The sequence below is a fragment of the Naegleria lovaniensis genome, assembly GCF_003324165.1.
Source record: "Naegleria lovaniensis strain ATCC 30569 chromosome Unknown tig002, whole genome shotgun sequence".
Classification (NCBI taxonomy): Eukaryota; Heterolobosea; class Eutetramitea; order Acrasida; family Naegleriidae; genus Naegleria; species Naegleria lovaniensis.
The window spans coordinates 207,081-233,132 of NW_025407824.1; the positions used below are offsets into that span (position 1 = coordinate 207,081).

At 37.3% G+C, this 26,052-nt stretch overlaps 11 protein-coding genes across 11 annotated transcripts; 3 read left to right on the forward strand and 8 right to left on the reverse strand.

The window, feature by feature from the left end:
- Positions 1–38: 38 nt before the first annotated feature.
- On the reverse strand, positions 39–3,144 carry C9374_006872 (uncharacterized protein; the record flags this gene model as incomplete). The annotated part of the gene is made up of 4 exons (XM_044696780.1): positions 39–442; positions 496–2,435; positions 2,485–2,767; positions 2,853–3,144. 4 exons carry the CDS (start codon positions 3,142–3,144, stop codon positions 39–41), a joined length of 2,919 nt encoding a protein of 972 aa, XP_044555235.1.
- Positions 3,145–3,320: 176 nt separating this feature from the next.
- C9374_006873 (uncharacterized protein) lies at positions 3,321–5,522 on the forward strand (the record flags this gene model as incomplete). Its single annotated transcript, XM_044696781.1, has 1 exon — positions 3,321–5,522. The coding sequence occupies one exon, from the start codon at positions 3,321–3,323 to the stop codon at positions 5,520–5,522; it is 2,202 nt and encodes a 733-aa protein (XP_044555236.1).
- A 137-nt stretch (positions 5,523–5,659) lies between these two features.
- Positions 5,660–8,206, reverse strand: C9374_006874 (uncharacterized protein; the record flags this gene model as incomplete). The annotated part of the gene is made up of 1 exon (XM_044696782.1): positions 5,660–8,206. The coding sequence occupies one exon, from the start codon at positions 8,204–8,206 to the stop codon at positions 5,660–5,662; it is 2,547 nt and encodes an 848-aa protein (XP_044555237.1).
- A 684-nt stretch (positions 8,207–8,890) lies between these two features.
- Positions 8,891–12,127, reverse strand: C9374_006875 (uncharacterized protein; the record flags this gene model as incomplete). The annotated part of the gene is made up of 1 exon (XM_044696783.1): positions 8,891–12,127. One exon carries the CDS (start codon positions 12,125–12,127, stop codon positions 8,891–8,893), a length of 3,237 nt encoding a protein of 1,078 aa, XP_044555238.1.
- Positions 12,128–12,245: 118 nt separating this feature from the next.
- Positions 12,246–12,869, reverse strand: C9374_006876 (uncharacterized protein; the record flags this gene model as incomplete). The annotated part of the gene is made up of 1 exon (XM_044696784.1): positions 12,246–12,869. One exon carries the CDS (start codon positions 12,867–12,869, stop codon positions 12,246–12,248), a length of 624 nt encoding a protein of 207 aa, XP_044555239.1.
- A 214-nt stretch (positions 12,870–13,083) lies between these two features.
- C9374_006877 (uncharacterized protein) lies at positions 13,084–16,901 on the forward strand (the record flags this gene model as incomplete). The annotated part of the gene is made up of 2 exons (XM_044696785.1): positions 13,084–16,712; positions 16,805–16,901. The coding sequence occupies 2 exons, from the start codon at positions 13,084–13,086 to the stop codon at positions 16,899–16,901; spliced, it is 3,726 nt and encodes a 1,241-aa protein (XP_044555240.1).
- Positions 16,902–16,928: 27 nt separating this feature from the next.
- Positions 16,929–17,936, reverse strand: C9374_006878 (uncharacterized protein; the record flags this gene model as incomplete). The annotated part of the gene is made up of 1 exon (XM_044696786.1): positions 16,929–17,936. One exon carries the CDS (start codon positions 17,934–17,936, stop codon positions 16,929–16,931), a length of 1,008 nt encoding a protein of 335 aa, XP_044555241.1.
- Positions 17,937–18,170: 234 nt separating this feature from the next.
- Positions 18,171–19,307, reverse strand: C9374_006879 (uncharacterized protein; the record flags this gene model as incomplete). The annotated part of the gene is made up of 1 exon (XM_044696787.1): positions 18,171–19,307. The coding sequence occupies one exon, from the start codon at positions 19,305–19,307 to the stop codon at positions 18,171–18,173; it is 1,137 nt and encodes a 378-aa protein (XP_044555242.1).
- A 236-nt stretch (positions 19,308–19,543) lies between these two features.
- Positions 19,544–22,774, reverse strand: C9374_006880 (uncharacterized protein; the record flags this gene model as incomplete). The annotated part of the gene is made up of 1 exon (XM_044696789.1): positions 19,544–22,774. The coding sequence occupies one exon, from the start codon at positions 22,772–22,774 to the stop codon at positions 19,544–19,546; it is 3,231 nt and encodes a 1,076-aa protein (XP_044555243.1).
- Positions 22,775–23,089: 315 nt separating this feature from the next.
- On the forward strand, positions 23,090–24,197 carry C9374_006881 (uncharacterized protein; the record flags this gene model as incomplete). The annotated part of the gene is made up of 2 exons (XM_044696790.1): positions 23,090–23,284; positions 23,340–24,197. The coding sequence occupies 2 exons, from the start codon at positions 23,090–23,092 to the stop codon at positions 24,195–24,197; spliced, it is 1,053 nt and encodes a 350-aa protein (XP_044555244.1).
- A 152-nt stretch (positions 24,198–24,349) lies between these two features.
- C9374_006882 (uncharacterized protein) lies at positions 24,350–25,978 on the reverse strand (the record flags this gene model as incomplete). Its single annotated transcript, XM_044696791.1, has 1 exon — positions 24,350–25,978. The coding sequence occupies one exon, from the start codon at positions 25,976–25,978 to the stop codon at positions 24,350–24,352; it is 1,629 nt and encodes a 542-aa protein (XP_044555245.1).
- Between the last annotated feature and the right edge of the window lie 74 nt (positions 25,979–26,052).

A 26,052-nucleotide genomic window follows, 5' to 3' on the forward strand; every position in this document is an offset into this window, starting at 1 on the left:
CATTATTTATGTGCAGCTAATAAATTAGTATATTTGATTTACATGCTCCATTTGAGTTGGAGATCCTTCTTATTGACTAACCAACGAGCAACAAATACAAGAACTAAAAGACCAGATGTTGACAGAATAAGCATGGCATGATTAAAGTCCTCATTCAAAATGTCAAACTTCTTAGAGGGTGACAATCTTGTGAAGAAAATGTCCAAACCTGATGAGAGCATTAGGGTTGTTGATTCAAGAATCGATGGGCTTGTTTGAATAAGTCGTATTCTATGGGCAGGCTTGCCATAATTTGCAACATTGAGTGACACATATGGAATGTATGGATTGTAAGGCATTAAGCCCTCAGCAATTTCATCTGGAGCAAGAGCTGGATTTCTTGGTCTACGGGCATCCACCAATTTTTTATCGAGAAGGTAGACTTGGTCATTGGTCATGGAGACTGAGGCGCGATCATCTGTCAGCATTGCTCAAAATTTCAATAGGATTACTTACCAATGTATTGCTTGTTTGTGACTCCAATAGTTGTCTTTGTAATACCAATGGATTTAATACCATAAGAGAAAATGTAGCTATTCTTTTTCACCGTTGGTTTGCTGTATCCAAAAGATGAAAAGACACCACTTTCTTTTGATGCTGAAAACTTTTCCATAAGAATTGATAAGAAATCCTTCTTTTGGAATTCTGTTCCATTATTAAATAATTCCAGCGATGTCAATTCATATCTCAATTGTCTTGCATTAGTATAGTGATAAAGGAGAGTGTTTTCATCCATTACCATATTAATAGGGCCAGAAGCATCTTCATGATGAATTTGATATAAAATTTCTCCAGTTGTTCCATCAATAATATAAACACGAAGAACTGGATATTCTGCTGTGGCACTTTCTTTTTCTATGGTTGCCACTGCAAACATTCCTGGGTTCAAATACTTATACATTACATTACCAGACGCGGTTACAATGATACCAGTATAAATATGTTGATTCAATAATGAAGGTGGGGAAGCAAAGGATACAATTGGTGTGCCAAGCGAAATGGACCATGTCTGCGAAGCTTTGGTTTCGTTTACGTTCCATGCATAGCCATATAATTTGCCTTCTTTGACGTTTCTAGTATGAAAATGAATACTGAGTGGGAAGGATTTTACAACCTTCACAACATCGCTAGTTTCTGGGAAAACTTTGACATTATACTCTTCATCAATTAAAAGAAGTGGATATACTCTTCCTGCGGTAGTGGTAGGAATTAATACCACGTTGCTAAACGAGAAACCAAGTAAAGTTTTTGAAAGTTGTTTTCCATTTAAAGCATCAAGTACAAGAGCAACTGATCTTGACTTTCCAACTATGAATAGGGTAGCCTCTGATCTTAATTTAACGTCATCCTTGAGTACTTGCTCCTTAGTAATAAATAAGTGAGTTTTAACATCCTTGGTGTCAATCTCGGTCTTAACAATTAGTGGTACAAAGAGAGACCAGACAATGTGCCCATCCGAAGAGTGCAAGCCAAAGAGCTTTCCTATCTTGGTTTTGACAAGCAATAGTTTTTGGAATCCAAGTCTGTCTTGAACAAATTTTAGGCTTTCATCTTCACCTTTGGTGGCGTCGTAATTGTTCTTGCCTAGAAATTGGTTGACATAAGATGTCGCCTTTTGAATCATTTCTGTCAATTGATCTAATTGTAAAAGTAATCTATTGACAAATGAAGGAGCACTACTTTCAGCTTTCAAGGTGTGATGAACTGGAAATTCTACAAACTTGATATCATCTACAGATGCAAGGGCTTCTTCTCTTGTCCAAACCTTTTGGTTTTCTTTGTAACCTATCATTGATTCGTCCTCACAAATCACAATGAACCTATAAATTAATTGGTTATTTGCTTCTTGATTCTTGAAGACTTGCAAGAAAATTCTTTGGATATCTCCGTGGTTACTACGAGAAAGGTCAAGCTTAAATTGAGCTACAGTCTCTCCAGAAGCCTTTTTAACAGACACAGAAGCTGACTCTGTATCTTGGCTATCCACAGTAGCAAAATATGAGACACCATCTAATTGCAATATTGGAGATGAAATGTGCTTTTGTCCCTCCTTCGTTGTTTTAACTCCAAACTCATTCTCAAAATAGAAGCTGTTTTGATACAAAATGAGTTTTGAATGTGCTTGCTCCTCGCTGATTGTTTCTTCCTTAATATCTCCTGAGTTCAACGCCAAGCAAGAAATCTTAGAAGAAGTCTTAAAGCATACTTTCTCATTATTTGCAGAAAGGTTGAGCTGGGAAATGTCATCAATATCAACTTGAAATGTTTTTTGGGTGGTCAGAGCACCGTTTTCAATATTTACACTCTGTATCACCACTGGCTTCTTACCAGAGTCAGCAGATCCAATTTGGACGACATTTAACTGTTGTCCAGCATAAAAAAGCTTTGTAAAAACACTAACGAACCAAATTTTACAAATGAATTGATCCAACAGGTCACACCTACCTTTCATCTTTTGATGTTATCTTCCACTTTTCAGCGCCATTCTTTAAATCTTTAGAAAAGAGAGAATTTCCAGTGGAAATGACTAAAAGTCCAGATATTGCCAAGGCATCATTGAAATTAGATTCTGATACTCGGTCAAATATTAAAGATCCATCCAACGCACTCCATAATTTGATATACCTCTTGTTAGAGCTTTGATTAATAGACAAAGAAACAATCTTATCAAAACCTGCTGAGTAAATGTTTTCAATCGATTCGTCTTCACTAAATACTCTTCTCCACACTTTAATTCCGAATATGATAAATTGTAGATGACCATCGGAAGCAATAAAATCATATAAGACGTCTGTTAAAAAACCAATACGTACTCAATTCTCCTGTTCTCACATTTAATCCAGCCAAAACACCCATATTACTAGCGACCACTATTAACGCCTTGTTAGAAAATCCAGACTCCACCGACATGACTCTTCCAATATTTTCCTTCATCCAATCATACGTATTTGCTTCACTTTGTAAGATAGCCTCCACAACATCGCCTCTCATCATTGCAGCCACTGCCAATAATAACAAGAAGAGTACCATAGAGAACACTCTAAACTTTTCCGATCTTCTCATCATGGGCTTCGCATGACGCGTCATCACGAAGGAATTATTCATTTTTTTAAAGCTTCAAAGTTTTTTAATTTTGGATGAATAGATGAATAAATAAATTACATAATGATAATGTTATTATTTAGTTTAATTAGTATTGTTGTTCTAATAAGTTAGGAAATATTGAAATGATTATTAGTATTGTAATACTACTGTAACATCATTGGGTTGACCAAAAAATAATGACATTGCTCTTTCATTCATTTCCGATCGAGTTGGTTTGCTCTGTTTTAGACTTTCTAACTCTTGATCTCTCTCATTACTGTTATGGATATTGCCATATGATTCATTTAAATTCTTCATCCTCTTATTCCCAATATTCATCGGAGAAGAAGTATCTTACGAACAACTTGGAAATACAAAACAATCATTTCAATAATGAAACTACTACTCCCGATGTATTAGAACATTTTCTTGGGAATTTATATTCGTCTATTCTTTCATTGAATGGAAGTCCAACGAATTTTGGATCTAGTAGTAACACTAGTGGCAAATCAACGGGACGATGCTTGTCGTCCTATTTCATTCGGATTTTATTTGGATATAAACGAGGAAATTCGAGAGGAAATGTCATGTTGTTGTGGTCGAATATTAAATTAAGTGGGTTGAGAGATTGGCCTTATTTTGTGACTATGAGTAAAGAGGCTTCGAATATCATGTATAATGAAGAAGAACGTATTTGCAAAGAATTTTTGTATAGAATGATTCCACATGCTTCACGAGTGAGAAGTGTTGTGCTAAATTGTAAAATAGAAAGCTCTGTCAATTTTCTAAATGAATATTTACAATATTATTCTAGACACGAATTAACAAACACAAAGAAATTGTCACACACTTTGGGAAAAATTGATTGTTCTCCATTTTCCAGTCTTATCAAAAAGAAATACAAATTCTTTGGAGAAAGGATGGTAAAATCTAGTCAATTATTTCACAGACAAGAATGTCAAAATGATTCTACTGAGCAGAGCTTTGCATCTCTTGTACGATCAGGATTTAACAAGCTTCTTGTGTCTATTAATGCACCATCACGCAATCATAACTTTATGTCATCTAGTTCACTAATTGAAATGCCTCATTTGCGATACATTGACTTGTCAGGTCTTACCTTTCAAGTTCAAGGTAAAACTAACAATTTACTAGAGCAATATGTGAATGATACTGTTCACTGGTTTAGAAACCTATTTTCTAAAACTCCTAATTTACAAGTATTTAAACTTAACTACATTTACGGCAATAATGAATCCAATCTTCCTGTCGATGAAGCCACACCACAAGAGCAATTTTTATTTGAATCCATTGTCAACTGTATATGTGAATCAAATCTAACCAAGCTGAAAGAACTCTCTATGAATGGATGTGGGCTGTCAAACAAAGGTTTTATTACTATTCTTAAACGTTTACGCCTCAAAAAGGTATCTTTGAAGTACAACAAAGACATAACTTTGGACGATCCATTCTATTCAGATCCAAGGAATGCTAACAACTATCTACAATACTTGAATTTATCTTACTGTGAATTAGGTTATTTTTCTGGATTTTTAGATCTCATTAGCAAAATATTGCCATCAATCAAAACCTTGAAAATTGCAGGAAATAATGACATGTTTTTGTATACAAGAACTCTCAACGCTCTATTGCAAAACCTTTCTTTGGAATACTTAGATCTTCGAAGCTCGCCTATCATACAAGATGACGATCTGAAATTGTCCAACAAAACAAGAAAATTGAGACTAAAACTACCCAAGCTGGAGAGTTCAACCATTAAGTTTGTTTCTTCCTCCTTTTTCAATATTAACTTTTTAGAAATTTCCAAGTATTCATTGTCTGTTTCACAAATAGACGAAATACTGGGTGCATGTAGAAGGCAATTGACTGTGTTGAGGTTACCTGATTCTCATCTTACCAATGATCATGCGTATTGCATTGCACGTCATATGACAAGCTCTCTTGAAGAAGGATACGACGGATTGACAGAGTTGGATCTTTCGAGGAATAATATTAAGGATGGAGGTTTTAATGCTCTATGGCAATCTTTGCCCAATCTGAACATCTTCAAACTTGGAGGAAATGTAGATGTTTCTAACAACTCTTTCAAAAATGTTGCGATACCAATCAAGCTGCATACATTGGAACTGGCCTGCACTAAAATAGGTGATAATACTGCGTGTGAGTGGTTGTTCAAAAGCACATCTAACGAAAAGAAGAGGAGATGTCAACTAACAGCGCTGGACGCCCACAACACAATGTTCGGTGATTCCCTTATTGATTATGTCAAGAATGCACAAAGCTTGCGATATTTGGATGTGTCAGACTCGCTTCTTTCAAAAGAAGCCAAACAGATATTGAGGTCATCTTGTTTGTTTATTTCAGAAATTATTGTATAAAGCGCTTTACACAATGATTTGTCACTAAAGATTCTCGATTGCTATCTTCTGTAACTCAGTGATACTGGCCTCAATGTTCGATCCCATACCAAAAGCGAGCATGTGTTCAGTAAGCTGGTTTCCAATGGTGGCCCGTGTTAATGTGTTCGCATATTCGAGTTTCCAAAACCGAGAAGTAGTTTGCTCCACTTGCTGACCTTGTCGCTATGGAAAAGCCTGTACATGTGAACTTGGAGTTTGCAAAATCGTAGCATGTCATCCCTTTCCAGTCGTTCCATATATTCATAAACTTGTTCAGCATACTCTTCATATTTTTCTAACGTCATGTTTCTCCTGTTCGTTTGAATACCACATAGCCAATCTAAAGCGCAAATATTCATTGGACAAATGGTGAATGATTTCTCTAAGCAACTCACAACTAGGTCAATGTTTTTTTCCTTCATGTCTAACAACAACAGTCCTTGATTGAGATAAGCCATAGACAACTCTGATCGGATCTCTTTCACTGGAGAGTGTTTCATTATTATCTTTAAAAGCTTTTGGTTATCTTTAAAAGCCCTATCATAGTGTTTGGTTTGTTGGAATAGTGTAACTCGGTTAAGATAAATTAGGATTAGGTTTTCATTACATTCGAGAGCCTTATTAAAGTTAGCCATCGTTGACTTGACATCATTAGCTCTCCATTTCAAAAGGCCGATCATGTAATATACAAATGGTTGTAACATCGAGTTTCCATAGGTCATTTCAGCATCAACAGTCTCTGGATAGATCGTGGATGGTATTATACCTCTAAAACCAAAGGCGTGAGAATCTCGAATGGCCGCCAGCGAGACATCCAAGAAATGAATTGGTGCTGTATGATTTCTAGGTACAAGTTTGTTAAATCCTGTTAGCATGCCAATAAAGTAATGGCCGTAAAAACATTGCGGATCCTTGTCGGTAGCACTAAAGAAATGATCATTTGGATTTGTGTTATGAGTGAAGTGATGGAGGCACCCAAAGAACACCTCTCGAACGGCTTCTGTCTTTTTGATAAGGGTTTCAAAAGTTGAGATCAGCTCAATACCTTTTGGATAGCTCTTCATGCTCATCAAAGAGGACTCTGACAACTCAAGCAAGGCTCGCAAGTTTTGTAGCTCTTCGTCACATCTGACAATTCCTATTCTAAGCCATTTCATTGTCTCAATGTTCTTGTCCATTAATCTAAACACTTCCAATAGTTGGAAATAGGCGTGATAGTTGTATGGATTCTTTTGTACAGATTCCAAAAAGTGGGCATATGACTCCTTGGCTCTATATTTACAAACCAGCTCAGTTCCTAGAATAGCGTCATCCATGGATGTCCTTTCTTGGCATTTCTCTCTTTTCATGTAATCTCTGAATAGCGAAAGCTTGTCTTTCACTTGTTCATAGAATCTTCTCAAACAAGGATGGAAAAGCTCTTTAATTTCTTTTTGGCTCTTGTCAACACTCATTGAAGACAATACGGCCATGTTGAACTTTCTTCTCTTCAATTTAGATTCCTCACAATCTACTGTCTCCAATAGGGGCGAATATTCTTCTGCGTCCAAGCTCAGAAATTGAGAGAGTTTTCTCTTTTGAGTTGGAGTGGAGTCATCAGTCTTGCTTGGTTGAGTACTGGTTCCACAAGGCACTTGATGACAAAGCCCAAAAAGGTTGAAATTATTGTTAGTTGAAGGAGAGCTATGTTGAGACGTTTCACCATTTTCATAAACTTCTATGGCAGTGGTCAGGTCGTTAATAGAATGCCTCATAAACTCATCCGAATTCAAGTAAAAATCAGGGTTTTCAATTCGGTGCTGCAAAAACAAAGCTCTCGCATAGAATTTGAAAAATAGGAAGAAAGCATTTGTTGAGATGTGTTCAGGCCTTGACGTCTCACTATCCAAAGAGGCAGAATTTTGAGAAGAGTCTTTCTTTGGATTAATTAAACTTTCCATGTGTTCCATTGCAACTTTGAAGGAACGATTTTGGAAGAAGGAGCTGATCATATATCTAAACACTCTTTCGCTTTGTTTCCTGAGCAATATGGCCTCCTTTTTGTGCTGTTCGGTCGAAATAAAGTCCGGTGAGAGAGCCAACATACAAAATTCGTCATCACCTGACAGAATGTCTCTAATGTCTTTCCAGTCGCTACTCGAGCAGTTGAGACCATGATCTTTAAAGGAAGAGCCTTCGTTATTGTTTAGAGAGCAACTTGGCAGAGAAAGTACGTCTACAGTGGAAGAGGAGTTGATGGAAGTGGTTAAAGGTGATGATGATGAGGAGAAAGGGGTTTTGATGTTATTACAAAGATGCTGTGCTGGGGAGGAGATATTGCCGCTACTACTGTCAGTTTGAAGAGGAGTTAGAAGAGAGGAAGGTATTATTCTACAATTGTTGCGGCCAGTGGTGGTATTATTATTGCGAGTGGTGGTTGTGGCTTCATTGTTCAGTAGTGTGTTGGGAGATCCAGTATGGGTTCTGTGTGTCGGTAATGGAGAAGCAACGCAAAACAAAGTTTCACCTTGCTGAGGTTGAATTGGAGACGGTGATGATGATGGAGTCATACGGTGATGATGATGGTGGTGATTAAATTGAAGGAAGGACGAGGTAGTAACATCACTTGATTCATTACTAGAAGGCAAAGAGCCAGTTTCGCTTGTCGTTGATGATTTCATCATGTTGTTAATAATAATTTAAAAAGGAGTTGTGATACAGATCAGGCCTGAGTATCTTCCTAGTTTATAAGCAGACTTGAAATTAATAAACAGTATTAGCAACAATGATGGTGAATGTTGTTGTTGTTAAGGAGATTGACATAAAAGTGCTGATGATCAAGCTGTTGGTGTGTGTTCTCAAATAGTATTGTTTCCACGAGTTAGGGATGATGTACAAAAGTTGAGAATGAGTGAACAATGTCGATGTATGGTACAACTCAATAATGATGAGGATTGATATGAGAGTGGTGGGAAGATGTTCGTTTCAGTTACTAGTGCAAGCGTGTGATGATTCCGTGCAACTTTGTTGGTAGAGAGACGATAACACTGACGAATGATGGATTTGTTTGGTGGGACAACAACAATAACAGTCAGCAATAGGAGATGAAGATGATGATAACTTTTTAAAGAGAGGAAGTTGGAGATGGTCAAAGAATGTGCAAAACCCCTTCCACTACAACACGCTGATTCTCGTTGTTTGTGAGGTATGAACAAGCAGAGAAACTTTTTTTGAAGAAAAACCTGATTGATGATTCCTTCTGGGCTTCGATAGATAACTTATCTGGTTTTTTGTATTACCTGCTACCGACACTCATGCGGCATTACCTTGTCAAATAAGTTATTATGTGTTTTATTCAAGAGCGAGAACTATTCATTATCAAAACTAAATTCTTCTTCACCTTCTGCTGTGGCACGAGAAGAACTTGCCATGTAGTCTTCTTCGTCGTCATCCTCAACAGTCCTAGCTGGTTGATAGTGTTGAACTTGAATGTCTTCGTCCTCCATTTCATTGTCCTGCTCAACAGGTTCTTCAGTTTGATCGGCCTTCTTCTTTAGACGAGACTTCTTCTTTGAGGAATCTTTTTTGCTCTTTTTTTCTTTGGGTTCTTTGCTCTTCTTCTTTTTCTTGCTTTCTGGTGGTTGTTCTGCATCTCCTTGAGCAATTGATCCCTCGTCAACCTGGTCCTTCTTCTTTCTCTTCTTTGTTTTCTTTGGTTCTTCTCCTTCCTCACCTCCTTCGTCTGCTGCAGTGCTTACAGCTGCTGATCGCATAATGTTCTCAATCTTTTCAATGTTTTCCATATAAATTCTTTTCATCTTCTCCTCTCTTTCTTTTCTTTCACGTTCCTCTGCTTCCAATCGCTTCTTGTTTTCTTCTTCAAGAAGCTTGAAAGCGTTTTCTTGTTTGATCTTCAATTCCTCTCTTGCTTTTTCCTCACTTTCTGCTTTTTCTCTGTATTTCTGAATTTTCTCTCGTACCTTTGAGTCCAATATTTTGATGTACTCATTAGCTTTGTGAATAACAACAGGCTCAGGAAGAGAGAATTCGCTGGATATCTTTTTCTGTTGTTGCTGTTGTTGGGAAGAATTAATGTCCTTATTGGATATTTCTCTAAAGAGATCAAGTGCTTTGTTTAAATACTCTTCCAACAATACAGCATTATTCAAGGACTTATTCTTTTGGCTTGTAATGGCATTAATCTTTTCATAGTATGTGATGGCAATATTATATTTGACAGTGAGATTGTTTGGATCAAACTTTTCAATTCTAGAGAGAGTTTCCAAACACGAGTCATAATTGGCATTATCAAAATAAGATTTGGCAAGGAATGCCAAAACAAGGGTATTCTCATCATTGAAAAAACGTTTTGAACATGTAGAATATAACTTTTCAGCTTGAGCATATTGCTTTTGAAGCATGGCTAAATGTCCCATGTTGATATACGTCTCTGGATTCTCTTTCTTGTCATTGTAGTCTCCAACACAAACTTCTCGTACTCTATTCATAAGGGCCTTTCCATCTTCTGTATAGCCATATTCACATAAAACACATCCACTGTTCATGGTAGCGTACAAGTTACTTCCATCCAGTTTCATGGCTTTCTCAAAAAAGCCAAGTGCATACTCGAGATACTTTTCAATCTTTGCTTGCTCCTTTTCATATTTCTCATCGTTCGTCTTAGTGGGAACTCTTAAAGATCGGAAGTAAATATTACCCAATCCCAAAAGAGCGTAAATATCATTCTTTTCAATATTCTGAACAATGTACTCAAAGGCTTTTTGAGCTTCAGTAAAGTTGTTTTGTTCTAGATATGTTTGACCTAGGAAAGACCATGTCACTGGATTTGTGGGTTCTAATGAGGTTGTCAACTTGCAAAGTTGAATAGCCTTTTCATAATTTCCTTTCGCTTGCTGAATACCGGCAAGTCTAAGATAGGCATTGATATAACTTGGATGTTGGGATGCAATCTTGAGCAATAATTTTTCTGCTGTGTCATACGCTTTTGTACGTTCATATAATCGAGCAATGTTGTATACTAACGACAACGTAGTTGTGTCAATGGATTGCTCTTCCAAGTCATCCAGATTGTCAAGGGCCTTGCAACTGGTTAAGGACAAAGCTTTTTTAAAGTTTTTCTCAGCTTCTTGATATTGACCAAGTTGGTATTGATGCACACCAATATTGTTATAAAGTTCGAATGAAATAGGTGTACCTCTTTCCTCCAAAATTTCTTGGGCTTTTTTCAAGTTGGTTAGAGCTTGTTGTGTATTGCATCTCTCATACTCTCCTAGCCTGAGTAAGGCATCCAAATCTTCTGGATCCTTTTTTAATACCTTTTTAAAGTATTTGATTGTCTTCTTAGGATCTCTTTTTCTTGCATACAGTTTACCCAATACACGGTTTGTTTCTAAATTTTCAGGTTCTGACTTCAAAACAGTTTCGAACTCGCTGATTGCGTTATCAATCTCGTTCCTTTGAATGTACATTTGACCAAGACCATAATGAGCGAGGGTGTGATCACTCCAGTATGAGGAAATTATACGATAGTAAAATCCGAATGCACGGTGGTACTCTTGTTCGATGTGATAGGCTCTGGCTGTGTTGTAGCAGCTTTCTGCCTTGATCTTACTTGCTCTTGAGTTTTCAAAGGCAGTACATGAAAGTTGCAATGCCGTGGTGGTATCTTTCTTGAAAATGAAGTGATTTCCCAATAGATTTAAAACTTGAGGATTTGTTTGATCCAACGAGTAAGCCTTTCTTAGGTTAGTTTTCACAGCATTTTGTACAAGATTTTCGTCATTCGAGTTTAAATCCATGACTGCTAGAGAAACAAGAGCAGCAACATTGTTTGGGTCAAGTTTCAGAACTCGTTCAAAACATTGTCTAGCTCTTTGATAATTTTCCAATTGGTAATGACACAATCCCAATCCAAGTCTAATATCTGCTGGGCCTTGTGGATTTAATCTCAAGCATTGTTCATAGATTGTGAGTGCTTCCTTGAATTGCTTTTGATTATATCTGACGCAAGCCATTCCAAGAAGAGCTGGAATATTATTTTTATCGACAGTCAAAACGTAGTCGAACTTTCCTTCTGCCTTGTCCACTTCTCCGAGATTTAAATGGAGAACAGCACGTGAAAGAAAGTTGGTTACTTTTGAAGGATTTAACTGTTCCGCTTCTTGGATTAATTTTTCAATTTCATTTCGAATCTCTTCTCTCATATTCTGTAATACATCATCCGAAATGTTCTTGTCATTACTAGTAGAAACCACTTTGTTGTATCTTTCGATTTGATATCCGGCTAATATGTTTAATGCTTCAACTTTAGCTTCCGTATATTCAAAGTGTCCATAGTAGTCATTGAAAGATGACTCGGATAGCAATCGTTTCAAAAGCTTTTCGAAAAGATCGGTCCTATTGATTTGATAGTACAGGACAGATATTCTAATAAAGCAATCCAATGGAGGTTTTTCATCAAACAAAAGCGATTCGATATCTTCATAAGCATCATTCACCAAATCAACCTGAATCACCACACCATCACTTGCCGTAACATCGAAGGGAACCGATGTATTCGAATTTGATGATGATGGTGTATTCATTTTTGAATTTTTTTTGGTTTAAAAAATTTTATTGTTGTGTGTTTTTGATCAAAGCATCTAGAAAGAAGTGATGAGGATATCAAACGAAAGAACTGTACAATGAATATTGGAAGTATTTTCAGTCTTCATTTTCGTCTTCAGAAAGAGCTTGACTTTTCTTGCGCTTTTTCATACTTGAAGTTTGGTTGACTAATCCCGATAACACAATATCCTCCTCGGAATTGGCAAAAGGAGAGCAAATTGATGATGGAGTCGTATGTTGCAAGACTGTTCTACTACTATAAGGCGATGGAGACGAAGAAGATTGTACCAAGATTGAAGGAGGCTTTGGGATTGTAAAATCATCATCACTGTCGTCCATATCAATGGCTTCAATCAGTTTCACCTCTTCGATAAGGTCATCATAGAAATCTGAAATCACTTTAAAGAACTTATCTGTAAACGTGTCGTGATCATCAGAGTATTGTTTTTCCAAGATGACACATATATGATAGACTTCATGCATTCTTTCCTCAATCACCACCTTGAATTGCTTTCGTTGGCATGGATCACCCTTAAACTCTTTGAACAGAGAGCATAACTCTTTGTTGCAATTTACAAGCCAAGGCTTTGCAATTCCAAAATCAAGAAATTTCTCTCCAACCCCACACTTTATGGTTCTACAGGCTTTATGCGAAATTCTGCATAGTGGACAAACATGAGTTACCTTCAAAGATTGAGCCTTAGATTTTCCAGAGGACATTGATCAAATATGAGTCTAAGCAGGAGCAACTAAGGTCAACTGAGGGTTGTGTTTTAATTTTTTTTTTTTGCATGATTCAAGTTTCGGCACTACAGTCAACTGAACCAACCAACTCTGTATAAGTAGCATTTCTAACCCACATCACGAGCATCCAGTCTCACAGGTTCATTCATCAGCAATAATTAAAAGAAACAAATACACGCGATCACAAAAAATGAGACAAACACAATTATCGTGGATGCAAATCATGTTCTTTAATCATCTTCAGCCTTTGTTGTTTCGAAGGCCTTCTCATGATGCCTCTGTGGAAGATCTAGTTTTGAACAAAATCAATGTAGAGAAGCAAACACGAATACCGTTTGAAAATGCACATTTGGCACCATCGGAGTTGAGTGGTGAAAATGGAGAAATTGTACAAAACATGTCAACCTTTATGAAACGTTTTTTGGGATCGTTTATGTGGAGTCTCATTCCTTTGTTTATATCGAAAATTTGTCAATTGGCACAAACTGTTTTGGTGAGCCATATTTTACTGTTGATTGATACAAGAGGAAGCAGGCTCGGGACGGACCAAAATAATGAAACTCATAACCACTATGACATATCGCTAGCACTTTGCTGCTTGCTATTGTTCATTGATAGATTACTTATTGGTATTACTTTACGATGGCACTTTAATGTACAGACTGTATTTTCACATCAAATTAGCTATTATTTATATTCTTCGAGTTACATGAAATGTGTTCGAGCACAAAAGCGAGTTGGACTCAACATTTCTGCAATATCTAGCGAGATTTCTCAAATTGAGAAATCAGTGTCGCAAGCCCACAGTTTGGTTTCTCATCTCTTTCATTTATTTGGAGCAATGGCAATAATTCATTACCAATATCAAAGCTCCCTCATTACAACAACGTTTATTATTATTTGCAGTCTGAGTATACCACTTAATATGGTATTACAATCAAAAAACAGCTCATACACCAATGAGAAAACAAATTATTCCAACCAGAGAATTAATTTATTGTCACATTTTTTGAATTGCTTTAAACAAGTCAAATCCTTTGTATGGGAATCAACAGTTATCGAGAAAATATCACGAATAAGAAATATAGAGGGTGTTTATTTGTTTAAGCTGTACTGGGTTGACAACATCATTGCTTGTATATGGTATATTTTCCCGTTTGTGATAACCTGTTCTCTTCTCCTATCATCCAAATTACTGGAAAGGACCACAGATGAAAAAACAATATTCACAATTTTGATTTTATTGGATGGAATTTCTGTACCAATATTTGAGCTCCCAAAATGCCTGAATCAAGTCATGTATGCTTCTCAATGTTTACATCGGCTTGGGAGCTTATTGCATTCAATGCAAGTTGACGAGCGGCCAATTACCGAGAATGGAGAAAGCAAAAGTGACACTAATTTGTTACTAATCCCACAAAATAGCACGTTGACAATATCAGGAAAGGCGAGCAAGGTGTCAATGGTATCTCCTTTTTTCATACAACCGAAGGAGTGGATATCATTACGAGGAAGAACTTCATCAGGAAAAACGTCACTCATCGTATCAATTTTAGAAAGAATAGCCAAGGTTTCAAATGCAAACAGTGACATTCAAACGAAAAATAATTTAGAGATCATTTATTCCCCACAAGAGCCATTTATTATGAATGACACAATCAAAGAAAACATAATTTTTGGGTTGCCCTATCAACAGCATATTTTCGAGGAAGCTGTGAAAGATTCACAGCTCGAGTTGGACGTAACCCAGTGGAGATCTCAAGAATGCAGTAATAAGTTATGTGGCTACTTTGGAAATAATTTATCAGGTGGACAGAAAATTAGAATCAATCTCGCTCGATGTTTATACAGGTACTACTATCTCAAAGAAAACAAAAATGATGTATCATTCTTATTGATATTTGACGAATTATTTAATGCTCTTGACCCTACCGTTGCAGAGGTAGTGATGGACACACTAGTGAACACTCTCAAAGACGTTCCAAATGTCAGTGTGTTTTTCACATCCTGCGATAATAGGTATGATCACCTCATGGATAGAGTTTATGACGCAGTTGAAGGAAATATTTCAGAGGGGTCTATTAAGAAAGAAGAAAGAGTAATGGATGGCTCTACATTATTGCGAGGGCACTTTAAACGATCTCACAGTGATTTGAGGATGGATGAGTCGAAACCATCTAAATCAGAGAGAGTGGTGGACCGTCTTCTGAGCTTGTACGATATTGCAAAGTTCTATTTGCTCTCACAAACAAACTTATTCACTGGAGTTACTGTCATTTCTCTTTTAGCCATTTCTCAGTTGTTTAAATCCTCTACAGGCATTGTATTTTCGAACTTTAACTCCTACACCTATTTGTTTTGGATTTTAGGATTAGTAAGAATATTGGTAGAGCTTGGATTGGGGTATTTTTGGAGCTTGAAATGTTATAGAACTAACTCCACAATTCATGAAAATGCTCTAGACAAGATATTACATGTTCCTTTGAGCTTTTTTGTTGATTCTTCAGGCAAGAAGCGAAAAACTGAAAAGAACGGTAGATATGGCGATGTAGTCGAAAGATTTTCAACGAATATGGCAAGCCTTGACAGATCTATACCATGGCTGTTAAAAGAGGCAGCTCAAAAGTATTTGGAATGTTTTGGCTCACTTGCAACCTTACTGTTGTATATATCAGAGGCAAACCTGTTGGTTGTCTTCTTTTCATTTCTTATTATGATAGGAATTATTCTGTACTCGAGGAAATACTATAGATTGTATTCTAAAACAAGAGACGACATGTCACTCTTACTTTCAGAAAAGAGAGCAATAATGTCACAATTTTTCATGGAATCTACACATCCTACTGCAGTTTTAATGATCCAAGTGTATAATCAAGTTCCTTACTTTTACCAAAAATTTACACGAAGCGTGGCTCATACGATGAACATTTCATACGTATTTAACAGCTGTACCGACTGGTTGGGAGTTCGCTTGGAATGCCTAATCTCATTACTGTTATTCATTCCATTCATGTACCTCATTCAAGCCGTGTGTGAAGGAGATTGTGACTCTCTTCACAAGCAAAAGCTTTACTATGCTGGAATTTTACTTTCCACTTGCATTGAATTCTTCAACAGATTTTTATGGACTCTGGTTGTGACTACTCGTGTGGAGTGTGAGTTACCTTTCATTGGTAAAATCATTGAATTCGGCAAGTTGCAAACAGAACAAGAAGAGCAAGGGAACGAATGCCAATCTTTACCTACAACATGTAATGCACAACTGGAATTAGAAAATGTGTCCTACGAGAATATTCTATCAAATTTATCTTGTCAATTTAAATATGGATCAATTAATGGAATTATTGGAAGAACAGGAAGTGGGAAAAGTTTTACACTTTCTCTGATTCATAGATTTTGGTTTCCACTCCAAGGAAAAATATTGTTTTGTGATCATGGTATATTTGAATACGAGTTATGCTCCTATCGATCCAAAGTGACCATGATACCCCAAGATACAAGTTTTTTATTGGGAAGCTCTTTACGAGAACATATTGATGAACACAAATTGTTTTCAGATCATGATATTTTACAAGCGTTGAATTTACTTGGAGTTGATTACATTACTAGCCATGATTTAAATGCGATAATCAACAAAGAAGAAGATATGAAGATTGAAAAAGTAATGATCTTCCTTGCTAGAGTTTATCTACTGGTCACCAAATTGACAGATGTGAATCCAAGGAAACCAAAAATTCTCATGTTGGATGAAATCACCGCATCTATGGATATTCATCATACTCGAAACGTAATCTCTTGTGTGAAATTATTATGTACCAAGTATGATCTAACAGTGTTATGGGTCACACATCAATTGGAGTGCTTGAGAGCCTGTGATTATTTAGTTTGTTTAGATAATGGCCAAATCGTAGAGAGTGGTGTTGTGGAAGAGTTACTGAACGATCCAGACTCAAAAGTTATTCCCTATTTAGAATATCCAATGAGAACATGTTCAACACCAAAATGTAATATTATTACTGCCAAAACAAACGGAGATTAATCGCTTTCATCCTCACTACTGCTATCTTCCTCATCGTCAGAATTAGAACCATCATTTGAAGAAGAATAATCGTCAGAATCATGATCATCTAAATCACTATCTTCCTCATCATCATCATTGAATGGATCCTGTCGATGAGATGCCAACTTGTTTTCATCCTTCCTCGTATTCTTTCGATAGAGAATTCTTAACTTGAGACTTGTCACAATTTTCTGAGCGAGTTTTGTATTTTTAAATCTCATGAAATCTCTTGCCATCACAATAAGAACCACCATGATTGCAAAACTCAAAATGAGCACTGAGCTAGGATCTGAGAGAAGTGTATAATCAAACTTTGTTGGATACAATTGTGAATTTACACAATATCGTCTGGATCTCCTATAATCTCGAGTTCGTGTGAAAATGGCATGTTGTTGAAGATAGACATGGTCCTGAGATGAAAAATCTGTATACTCAACTCCATCCTTACAGACTTGACATGTTCCTTGAATACACTCCAATCCATCAAAACCACACACACGAGAGAGTGGAACACCTTTTGATGCCATTTGAGGATGAATCACTTCCGAACATTGTTCACCATGTAAGGGATGAGTGTTGAGAGAACGACACCTTCCACTCTCATCACAATAACTTCCAACAGAACATTGATAATCACTGAGTGGAAGATGACTTGCACTCGGTTCTGAACATTGCCTTCCAAAGACAGTCATTTTGCAAATGACAATTTTATAATTGAAGAGGACACGATTCGTCGAATAGTCGTAAAATAAGGAACTTGAAGGAATACATTCACCACAGACAGGCTCCATGGATGTCTTGTTATTATTATTATTATTATTACTATGACTCGTACTTGGATAGAAAAATACTTGATTCATGGGACAATTCTTGTTGAGGGTTGAAAGATCTTGACGAAGAGCCAAACTTTCTTCGGTGAGACCTTTGCAATCTCCTTGTTTTTGACCATCTCTATAGATGCATGTGGTTGTTGCAACGACCATTGGTAGAGTGTCCTCATCAATGTTGAAGAAGGTTATACAACAGGTCGTGAAAAGTATCAAGATGAGAGTGATTGGTTTCATTTGTTTATATAAGGAAATTTCTTTTTTTGAAAGAATTAATTCCTTTATTCATATTTCAAATTTTTCAACGATCATCGATTCAAATTTCATGATGAAATCAACATTTATTAGACCCATAACCCATAGTATTCACACAACAACAACGTGACAGTTCTATTTTTCATCAAAAACCTTCACAATACTCTTACCAAGATTTTTACCTTGATACATTTGCTCAAACGCGAGAGGAGTATTTTCAATTCCTTCTACTATCCACTCCACTGCTTTCAATTTTCCTTCTTTCATCCATTCAAACAATTGTCTTCTCGCTTCTGGAATTTTTGTGATATAATCCGCAGTCATACAAGTTTGTGCTGCAATGTTCTTTTGCTCATAAATCTTGGCACTCTTTTCCGTGATTGTCACTTGACCTCCTGAGGCATAGGTTGAGATGGCACCACACACATAGACACGAGCATTTTCATTGAGGTTTTGATCCACGGCTTCGGTAATGAGACCACCAACATTGTCATAGTAAGCATCAATTCCATTGGGACATGCCTCTCGAATTTGTTGAATCAACAATTGTAAATTATTATTGGCTTTCTTGTAATCCACTACAGCATCGTAGGAAAGTGAATTCAACAAAAAGTGACACTTGTCGGCACCTCCTGCCACTCCAACCACTCTCATGCCATGAATCTTGGCAACTTGTCCAACAATAATACCAATATTACCAGCAGCTGCACTAATGACAATGGTTTTTCCTTTAACTTGTTCGCGTGGCTTAACAAAATTAAATCCATATAAGGCATGAGAACCAGAAACGCTCAGTACTCCAAGAGCATTCGATAAAGGCGCAGAGTGATTCTCATTGTCATGATTATTGAAAATATCACGTTCCAGTTTTTCAAAAGTTAATTCGTCATTGACATCAACAATGGCATACTCTTGCCACTTCCAGTCGGCTGCAACCAAGTCACCCACCGAGACTGACGAGTGTTTGGAGGCAAGAACTCTGCCAACACCTCTTCCTCCAAACAGTTCATGGAGATTAGTGACATTCCATGCATCTTTGAATTGTGAAAGCTTGAGAGAAGCGTTTTGAGGAACAACATCCCCATGAACACCTGCTTTTCCCATGGGCATGATTAAATAAGGATCTAAGGACAAGTAATAAGTACGAACAAGAATCTGACCATCCTTGAGAGAAGCTTGGTCAATGACTTCTGAATCGTCTTTTGTAAAATGTGAAGCAAGAGGAACGTTTTCAGGTCTGCTTGTCAGAAGAATTCTCTTGTTGCTAAACATTATTTGAGGAGTTGATGAATTGTTTTTGCTGAACTGAAGTTGGGCTATCCCATTTCGAAATTTAAAGTGTTGCAAAAATTAGCGCAGCGCTTAATTGTCCTCACGCAGAAATAATATGCTTGCGCGTGAGATGTTCAAGCTTTGCTTTGGATGCTAGCATGTGCACAAATTAGCACTTCTTTACTGAATTTATTGTTCTTAGTTTCCATTGATTTTTCATCACAAACACAGGTAAATTATTGGTTTCTAATCTCAGAAGTACAGTCTAGAACGCTGGAAATTTCTTTTTCCATTGATCTTTCATCACAAATACAGGTAAAAACAAACGCCTTTCTAGAACTTCTCAATAAAGTAATAAGAGAATGTGGTTTAGATGTATGTTGAATGGTAAGTAAATCTACCAACGTTTTTGTAGCAGAAATTTCAACAAAAACAATTTTGCTGGAAAGCCTTTCACCTGTAACCTTGAACACTCTGTCAATCATGAGAGTAACGATTAAATGTGACTCATCTCTCTTCTTTTCGTGCTCAACGCTTGAGAGAACCAAGTCCATCGTTGAAGCATTCTTGAGGACCGTAAAATCTTTTGTGGTTACCTGAAGATCATCACCTAGCTCTGACACTTCACAAATGACTGTTGTGGTGTAGATTGTTCTGGAATTGTCTGCTTCATTGAAGATGAAGTCAAGAGTTTGAGGAAGAAGACCCTTCTCCTTCGATGTTCCATACAATGTATATGTTTTCCCACAGGTATTAGGGCCAGTAGCTAAAATACAAATATCGTCGCCTTCCATACTGCTTCTGACCGCATCTCTAATTTCATTGAAAACTTCTGTTTGGCTGTCATCTCGAATAGAGTCAAATTCATAATTCTTGTTACCTAGAGATAAGATGTTTCTTCCTTGTATATGTACAAGCCCTGCAGACGCAGAGCCATTGGATGGTTTACATCTTGCAATAAATCTCAGCTTTTGTTTCATTTGAGCAATTCCTAAACTCTTTTGATCTGTTTGAATATGCACAATCCTTTTTTCGATCTGTCCACACATTCCTCGTTGTTCCTGCAGTTGTTGCGCTAACTTTTGAAGGTCATTCTCATCTTTTTGGGTTGAGCTGAGTGCTTGGATCACTGTTTCCACGGAGCTAGCAACGCTCTGAATATTGGTTCTAGTAGCATTAATTTGTTCAAACAGTTTTTCATTAAAGGCGCATGATCTATCGTGTTCTTCTTTCAGCTGTTTATACCTTTCTGCCTGCGCTTTGATTTTGGCTTCATAGTCTAACCGTACTTTTCTATTGTCCATCTCGGAATTCTTTTTCAGTTCAGCGTTCACCAGTTCCAAGATACTAGCTTTATGTGAGAGTTGTTCATGCTGTTGAAGAGCTTTCTTCATGTCTGCCACTTGTCTTTTCTCTTGGTCAAGTTCTTGCTTTGCTACAACAATCTCATATTTAAGGTCGTCGTTGTGTTTGATGGCTTGCATCTTTTCGGAAACAGCCTGTTGTAGTTTTTTCTCTAACTCCTTGAACAGTTCGTGTCTTCTTTCTGGGTCAGTGTTCTTACATAAAGAAATCTCATCCTCCAAAATCTCAATCTTTTGCAATAGTGATTCGATATGGTGATCTTTTTCTTCGAGGTGAGCCATGGACTGAGTTTGTTGCATCTTACTCTCCTCAAGAGCTGTTGTAATTAGATTACTTTCATCCTTCAACGCTGTGTGTTGTTTCATTAACGTCTCATAACGATCCTGAAGCTCAGACAATGCATCCTTATACTTTTTGCTTGATGATTTGTACTTTGATAGTAACCTCTTGTATTTATCTAGTTCTACATCTGGAGGCGCATCTAAAGCTCTTTTTATGATCAAATCATGATTTTCTTGCTCCAGCAATTCAATCTTCTCGTATTGTTCCTTGATAATATTTTTGATTCTGTCTAATTCTAAATGTTTATGTGTTTTAAGATCCTCAATTTCTTTTGTAGCCTGTTCTAATAACAAAGTCAATCGTTGTTTTTCTTGTTCTAATGGTGCATGTTGATTCAACATGTTTTCTCTTTCTTCTTTGAGAGTCTGTAATTCTGCTTTATCTTTGCTGGACTCCATCTCCACCTTTGACAGAAGATGTTGGACAGTATGCAACTTGTCCTCAATCTCTTTGGTGGTATCCTCTTTTACCCGTAAGGCCTCTTCTAAAATGTTGATATTCTTCATTAGATCCTTTTCGACTCGTTCTTTATGTACGATCTCTCGTGTGGCTTGCTCGAACTTTTCTTTCCAAAGAGATGCTTCTTGCGAGTCTTTGACTGCTATGGATAATCTTTCAATTTCCTTTTCTAAAATGTCGTTTCTATCCTTCCACAATTTAACATCTTTCTCGTTTTTTTCAAGCAAGTGTGTTTTTTCCTGAACCACTGTTTCAATTATGGCCATTTTTTGAGATAGATCCTTGACTTGTGTGTTAAGGATGTTCTCTTGCTTCTTGTGGCTGTCTACAAGTTTAAGCTTTTCTGATTCAAGCTGCTTAATCAATATTGTTAACTTGTGATTTTCTTTTTCAAGATCAGAAGAGTTATCAGCGCGTTCTGAAACAACTTTCAGTACTTCAGCCAGTTCCTCTCTGTGCTTGGTTTCTAATTGTTGCAACAATTTGTTCACCTCCTTTTCCACGCGTTCTAGGTTGGTTTTGTATTGGTTCTTATTGAACTCAATTTTCTTGATCAGGCTATCCACTTCGTTTTCTCTTATTTTCTCCAACAGCAAAAATTCCTCGTTGAACGTGATCAGCATTGCGATTTTGTCTTTAAGAATATCGTTACATTTTTCACAATGGCTTTCTTGCTCCGAGTTTGAGGTTTGGACCGGATCATCTTTTGTTGCAACTATGATTTGTTGATCGTTGAGCGTAGAATATTTCGTTTGAAACTCCCTGACAACCGACTCCAATTGAGAAACGTGATTTGATTCAGTCTCGTTGTATTGTTTTCCCCCGACATGCTTTGTTTTCATTTCCTCTAAAAGTTGGATATATTGTTGTACCTTTTGTTTAGCGTACTGAAGGGGGACATAAATCTCGTTTTCTAAGGTAATGGAATTCTGACTGTCCAAATCTAAGGAATGTAATGAGTTTACGATCATCTCGTTCATTTGACTTGGTACTCGCATAGGATTGAAGTTTGTCGGTACTTCTATGGCAGGAATTTGAGGGTTTGTCGATGACACGCTCTCAGCGTTGTTCTCGGAGTATGCTTTCTCTTCCGTACTCGTTCCGCTTGAAGCAATGGCTGGTTCGGTCTCAGTCCTGTTTGAAGATGGTAAGGCTTCTTGCAAAAAAGACGGAATCAGTACTGTATTGTTGGTTGTTCCGTTTCTCATCAGGGACTCATCATTGATAGCACCACAAGAGGGCGGAGCAACTCCTTCCGTTTCCTCCTTCTTTAACCAAACATTGAGGTTGCTAAAACTCATCTCGTTGGGATCTACAATAGTATTAAAGAAGTATATTGTAACTATATGGTAGTCAAGGAATTTGCTCTTCGATGCGATGATGTATGTGGATTCAGTGAGGCTTGATTTTTTTAAGGGTTAGTTCTCGATCGAGAGGCTTGGCCGTTACAAAATATTTCTGTAGAGTAAATCTTCTATTGGACAAATATGGTAGCTTGACAACGCTAAGCCAAGAAAGTAGCAGATAACAGATAGCCATCCTTGTTGTTCTTGTTTTAAAGATGCCGTTCGTTTCCATCCAGTTCAAACGCTATTAAAAAAACAAACAACAACAACATGAAACTCTCTTCCATCACATTCTGTCTTGTCATACTGATTTGTCTGAGTCTTTCAGTGTTGGCAGCTCCTCGCAGACAACGACCAAGAAAACAGGCTGTTGCAGGAGGAGAAAACGTTGCAGCTAATGAATTCCCACACTTGGTTTCTCTCCAATATTCTCCAAGTGCTGGCAGAGCTCCTCAACACTTTTGTGTAAGTATTATTAATATCATTGCAACTGTTGTAACACGTGTTTGACAATAATTAGGGAGCAAGTATCATCAGCAAGCGTTGGTTGATCACTGCTGCTCACTGTGTAGCTGTGGATGGAATGGATGCAACAAAAATAAGAGTAGTTGCTGGAACCAACAATAAGGATGCAAATTGTGCACAATCCAACTCTGGATGTGTGGTTAGGTCTGTCTCTAGAGCCATTTCTCATCCAAATTACAACAAGGACTACATTAGAAATGATTTGGCACTCATTGAATTGACAGCTGATTTACCATATGGTCAAAACATTAAGCCAATTGCATTAGAAGGTGGTTCTATTCCTTGGGAAACTGTGCTAACTGTTGCTGGTTGGGGTTTGACAAGAGACGGCTCACAAAATTTACCAACCATTGCACAAAAGGGTTATCTTCCTTTACGATCAAGCTCAGTGTGCAATGCACAACGTCTTGACATGCAATCTCCATGGCAATTGTGTGCAGGAGAAGGAAGAGGTATTAACTCATGCCAAGGTGATAGTGGTGGTCCATTGTTCTGGAAGAGACAGTCGTCACAAAACCCCTCAGACGTGGTCATGGGGTTGGCAGGACTGGTTTCATATGGACCTCAAGGATGTGGTCGTCAGGGCTCATTCAGTGTCTACACCAACGCCACCTATTGGATTAATTATGTGAAAAATTATGTGAGTGATATTAATATTGTCTACTACTCCAATCCTAGCACTCCATCTCCTTCGCCTTCACAACCATGTGTTTGCCAACAGCAAAGTGAGACAAGAGCTGACTCCAACACTACTCCTATCCCACATCCAATTCCTAATGAAGAAGCACCAAACAACGCTGACGAGGTAATGCCACCACATCAAGAGCCAAATCTTGTGGAATCAGCAACTTAAGAGTCTCCTTTCCTCAACAAAATTGAGGTTGGAATGAGTGTAACGAACTTGAGAGCGGCAAAGTCCGTAATTTTCCAATAAAACAACACACATGAACGTCCATAAAATAACGAATAGCCTTGTTGAATGTTGTACTTGACAATGTGATCCTATTATTGATCTGTCATTTCTTTTGCACGATTCTCATAAGGCCGTCTTTCTTCAGGGCTCATGTTTTTCCAAATGTCTTCTAACTTTTTTCTTACTTCAAAGAACGTGAGGTCTGGATTTGTTTCAGCAATACTAGGCCTATTTTCTTTGCAAAATAGAATAAAAGATGTGCTTGATACTAATGTTTCGTTTGCCTCTTTCGTAGATGTTATTGGTGTTGGTAGCTCGTCGTCGTCAGACTCAGTGTCAACAAAAGTGTCGCCTAGTAAATCACCGCTGCTTGCTCTTCGTACATTTTCTTCTGATTTTGAATCAGAGGTATTTCCAGAAAGCATATGTCCTGTAGAGCGGCTTTTCTTTGAGTCTTTGATTTTAGTCACCGGTCTAGTTGAATTAGAGACGTGTGATGAGCCACACTTAACGCTATCCTCCATGTTAGAATGGGATTGTGTTTGTGCGTCGACTGTTATCTTTGCAGGAATCGTTTCTTCTTTTTTCTTGTTGGGTACAGAGGTGTCCAAATTGGTTGTTGGTGCTGTTTGGAGTTCGTCACATTTACCTAGTTTTTGGAATTCCCTAAATTTCAAATACTCCCTCCAAATACCATAAAGTTTGAAAACAAGCTCAAAAGCAATGATCTTGTTAACTACAATAGTAATAAAAATCATCACACATAGAATTAAAAGCAAATAGAGCCATGATGAAAAAAATTCAAAAATTTGAGCAATAATTCCTGTCGACGTTCCAGCTGAAGGTGAAAATGCAGAAATAAATACGTCTCTGGCCAAATCTCCCATAAAGAATCCAAGGCAAGCAACAATTATTAGAAGAAATTGAGGATTGCTTTGATAATATTTTTGTTGCTCTGAAATAATTTTCTTCATCCAAGTGATGTTCTTGGTTTCTGATTTCAAAGAGTCGTTCATGACATTAGTGGCAACAGACAATACCGCGTCCTGTGATGTTGTCGCGGTTTTAATCTCTCCCAGAGCTTTGTTCCAAATGAAAAGAGAGAATCCCATTAATATCGAAAAAAATAAAAAGCATAAAGTTCTGAATTCCTGCGTGAGAATGTGAATAAATACTTGATAACCTCCAAGAGCCCAACTCATACATAATGAAAAGATTCCAGCTGTTATGACACACAAACAAATGAGAATAACGTTCAATTCTCTCATAAAACTCGATCGCCAATACGGTATCTGTTCTTTCATGAAATCTTTTGTGATAACTGTAACGCTATCTCTAATTGTAGAATCGATTCTGTTCATATTTTGATCAATACTCTGATCAAGTTGAACAGCCAACTTATTTGCTGTGTTGTTTAAACCGTTTTCTAATTTATGACCTAGATGATAGAACGCTCTTTCGATACCAATACCCCATTCAGCAAACCCTTCTACTACGGTTTCTTTTAAAACTTGTGAATATTTGTCCATTTCCTTTGACATCTTCCTTCCACTTGAATTTATATTCTCTCTGATGCTTGTTGTAATATCATCCGTACAATTCTTTAGAGATTCTTCAATACAAGCTCCGAGAACTTTTGCTGCCTCTTCACCGAATTGGGTGGCGCTTTTAACCAGCACTTGTGATGGAGCTCTGGTCAGAGCTTCTAACACATATTCCATCTTGATATAATCTAAATTGTGTTGATAATGAGAGTGGGGTGAACCAATAAATTATAATTGATTGTTGTTGGGTT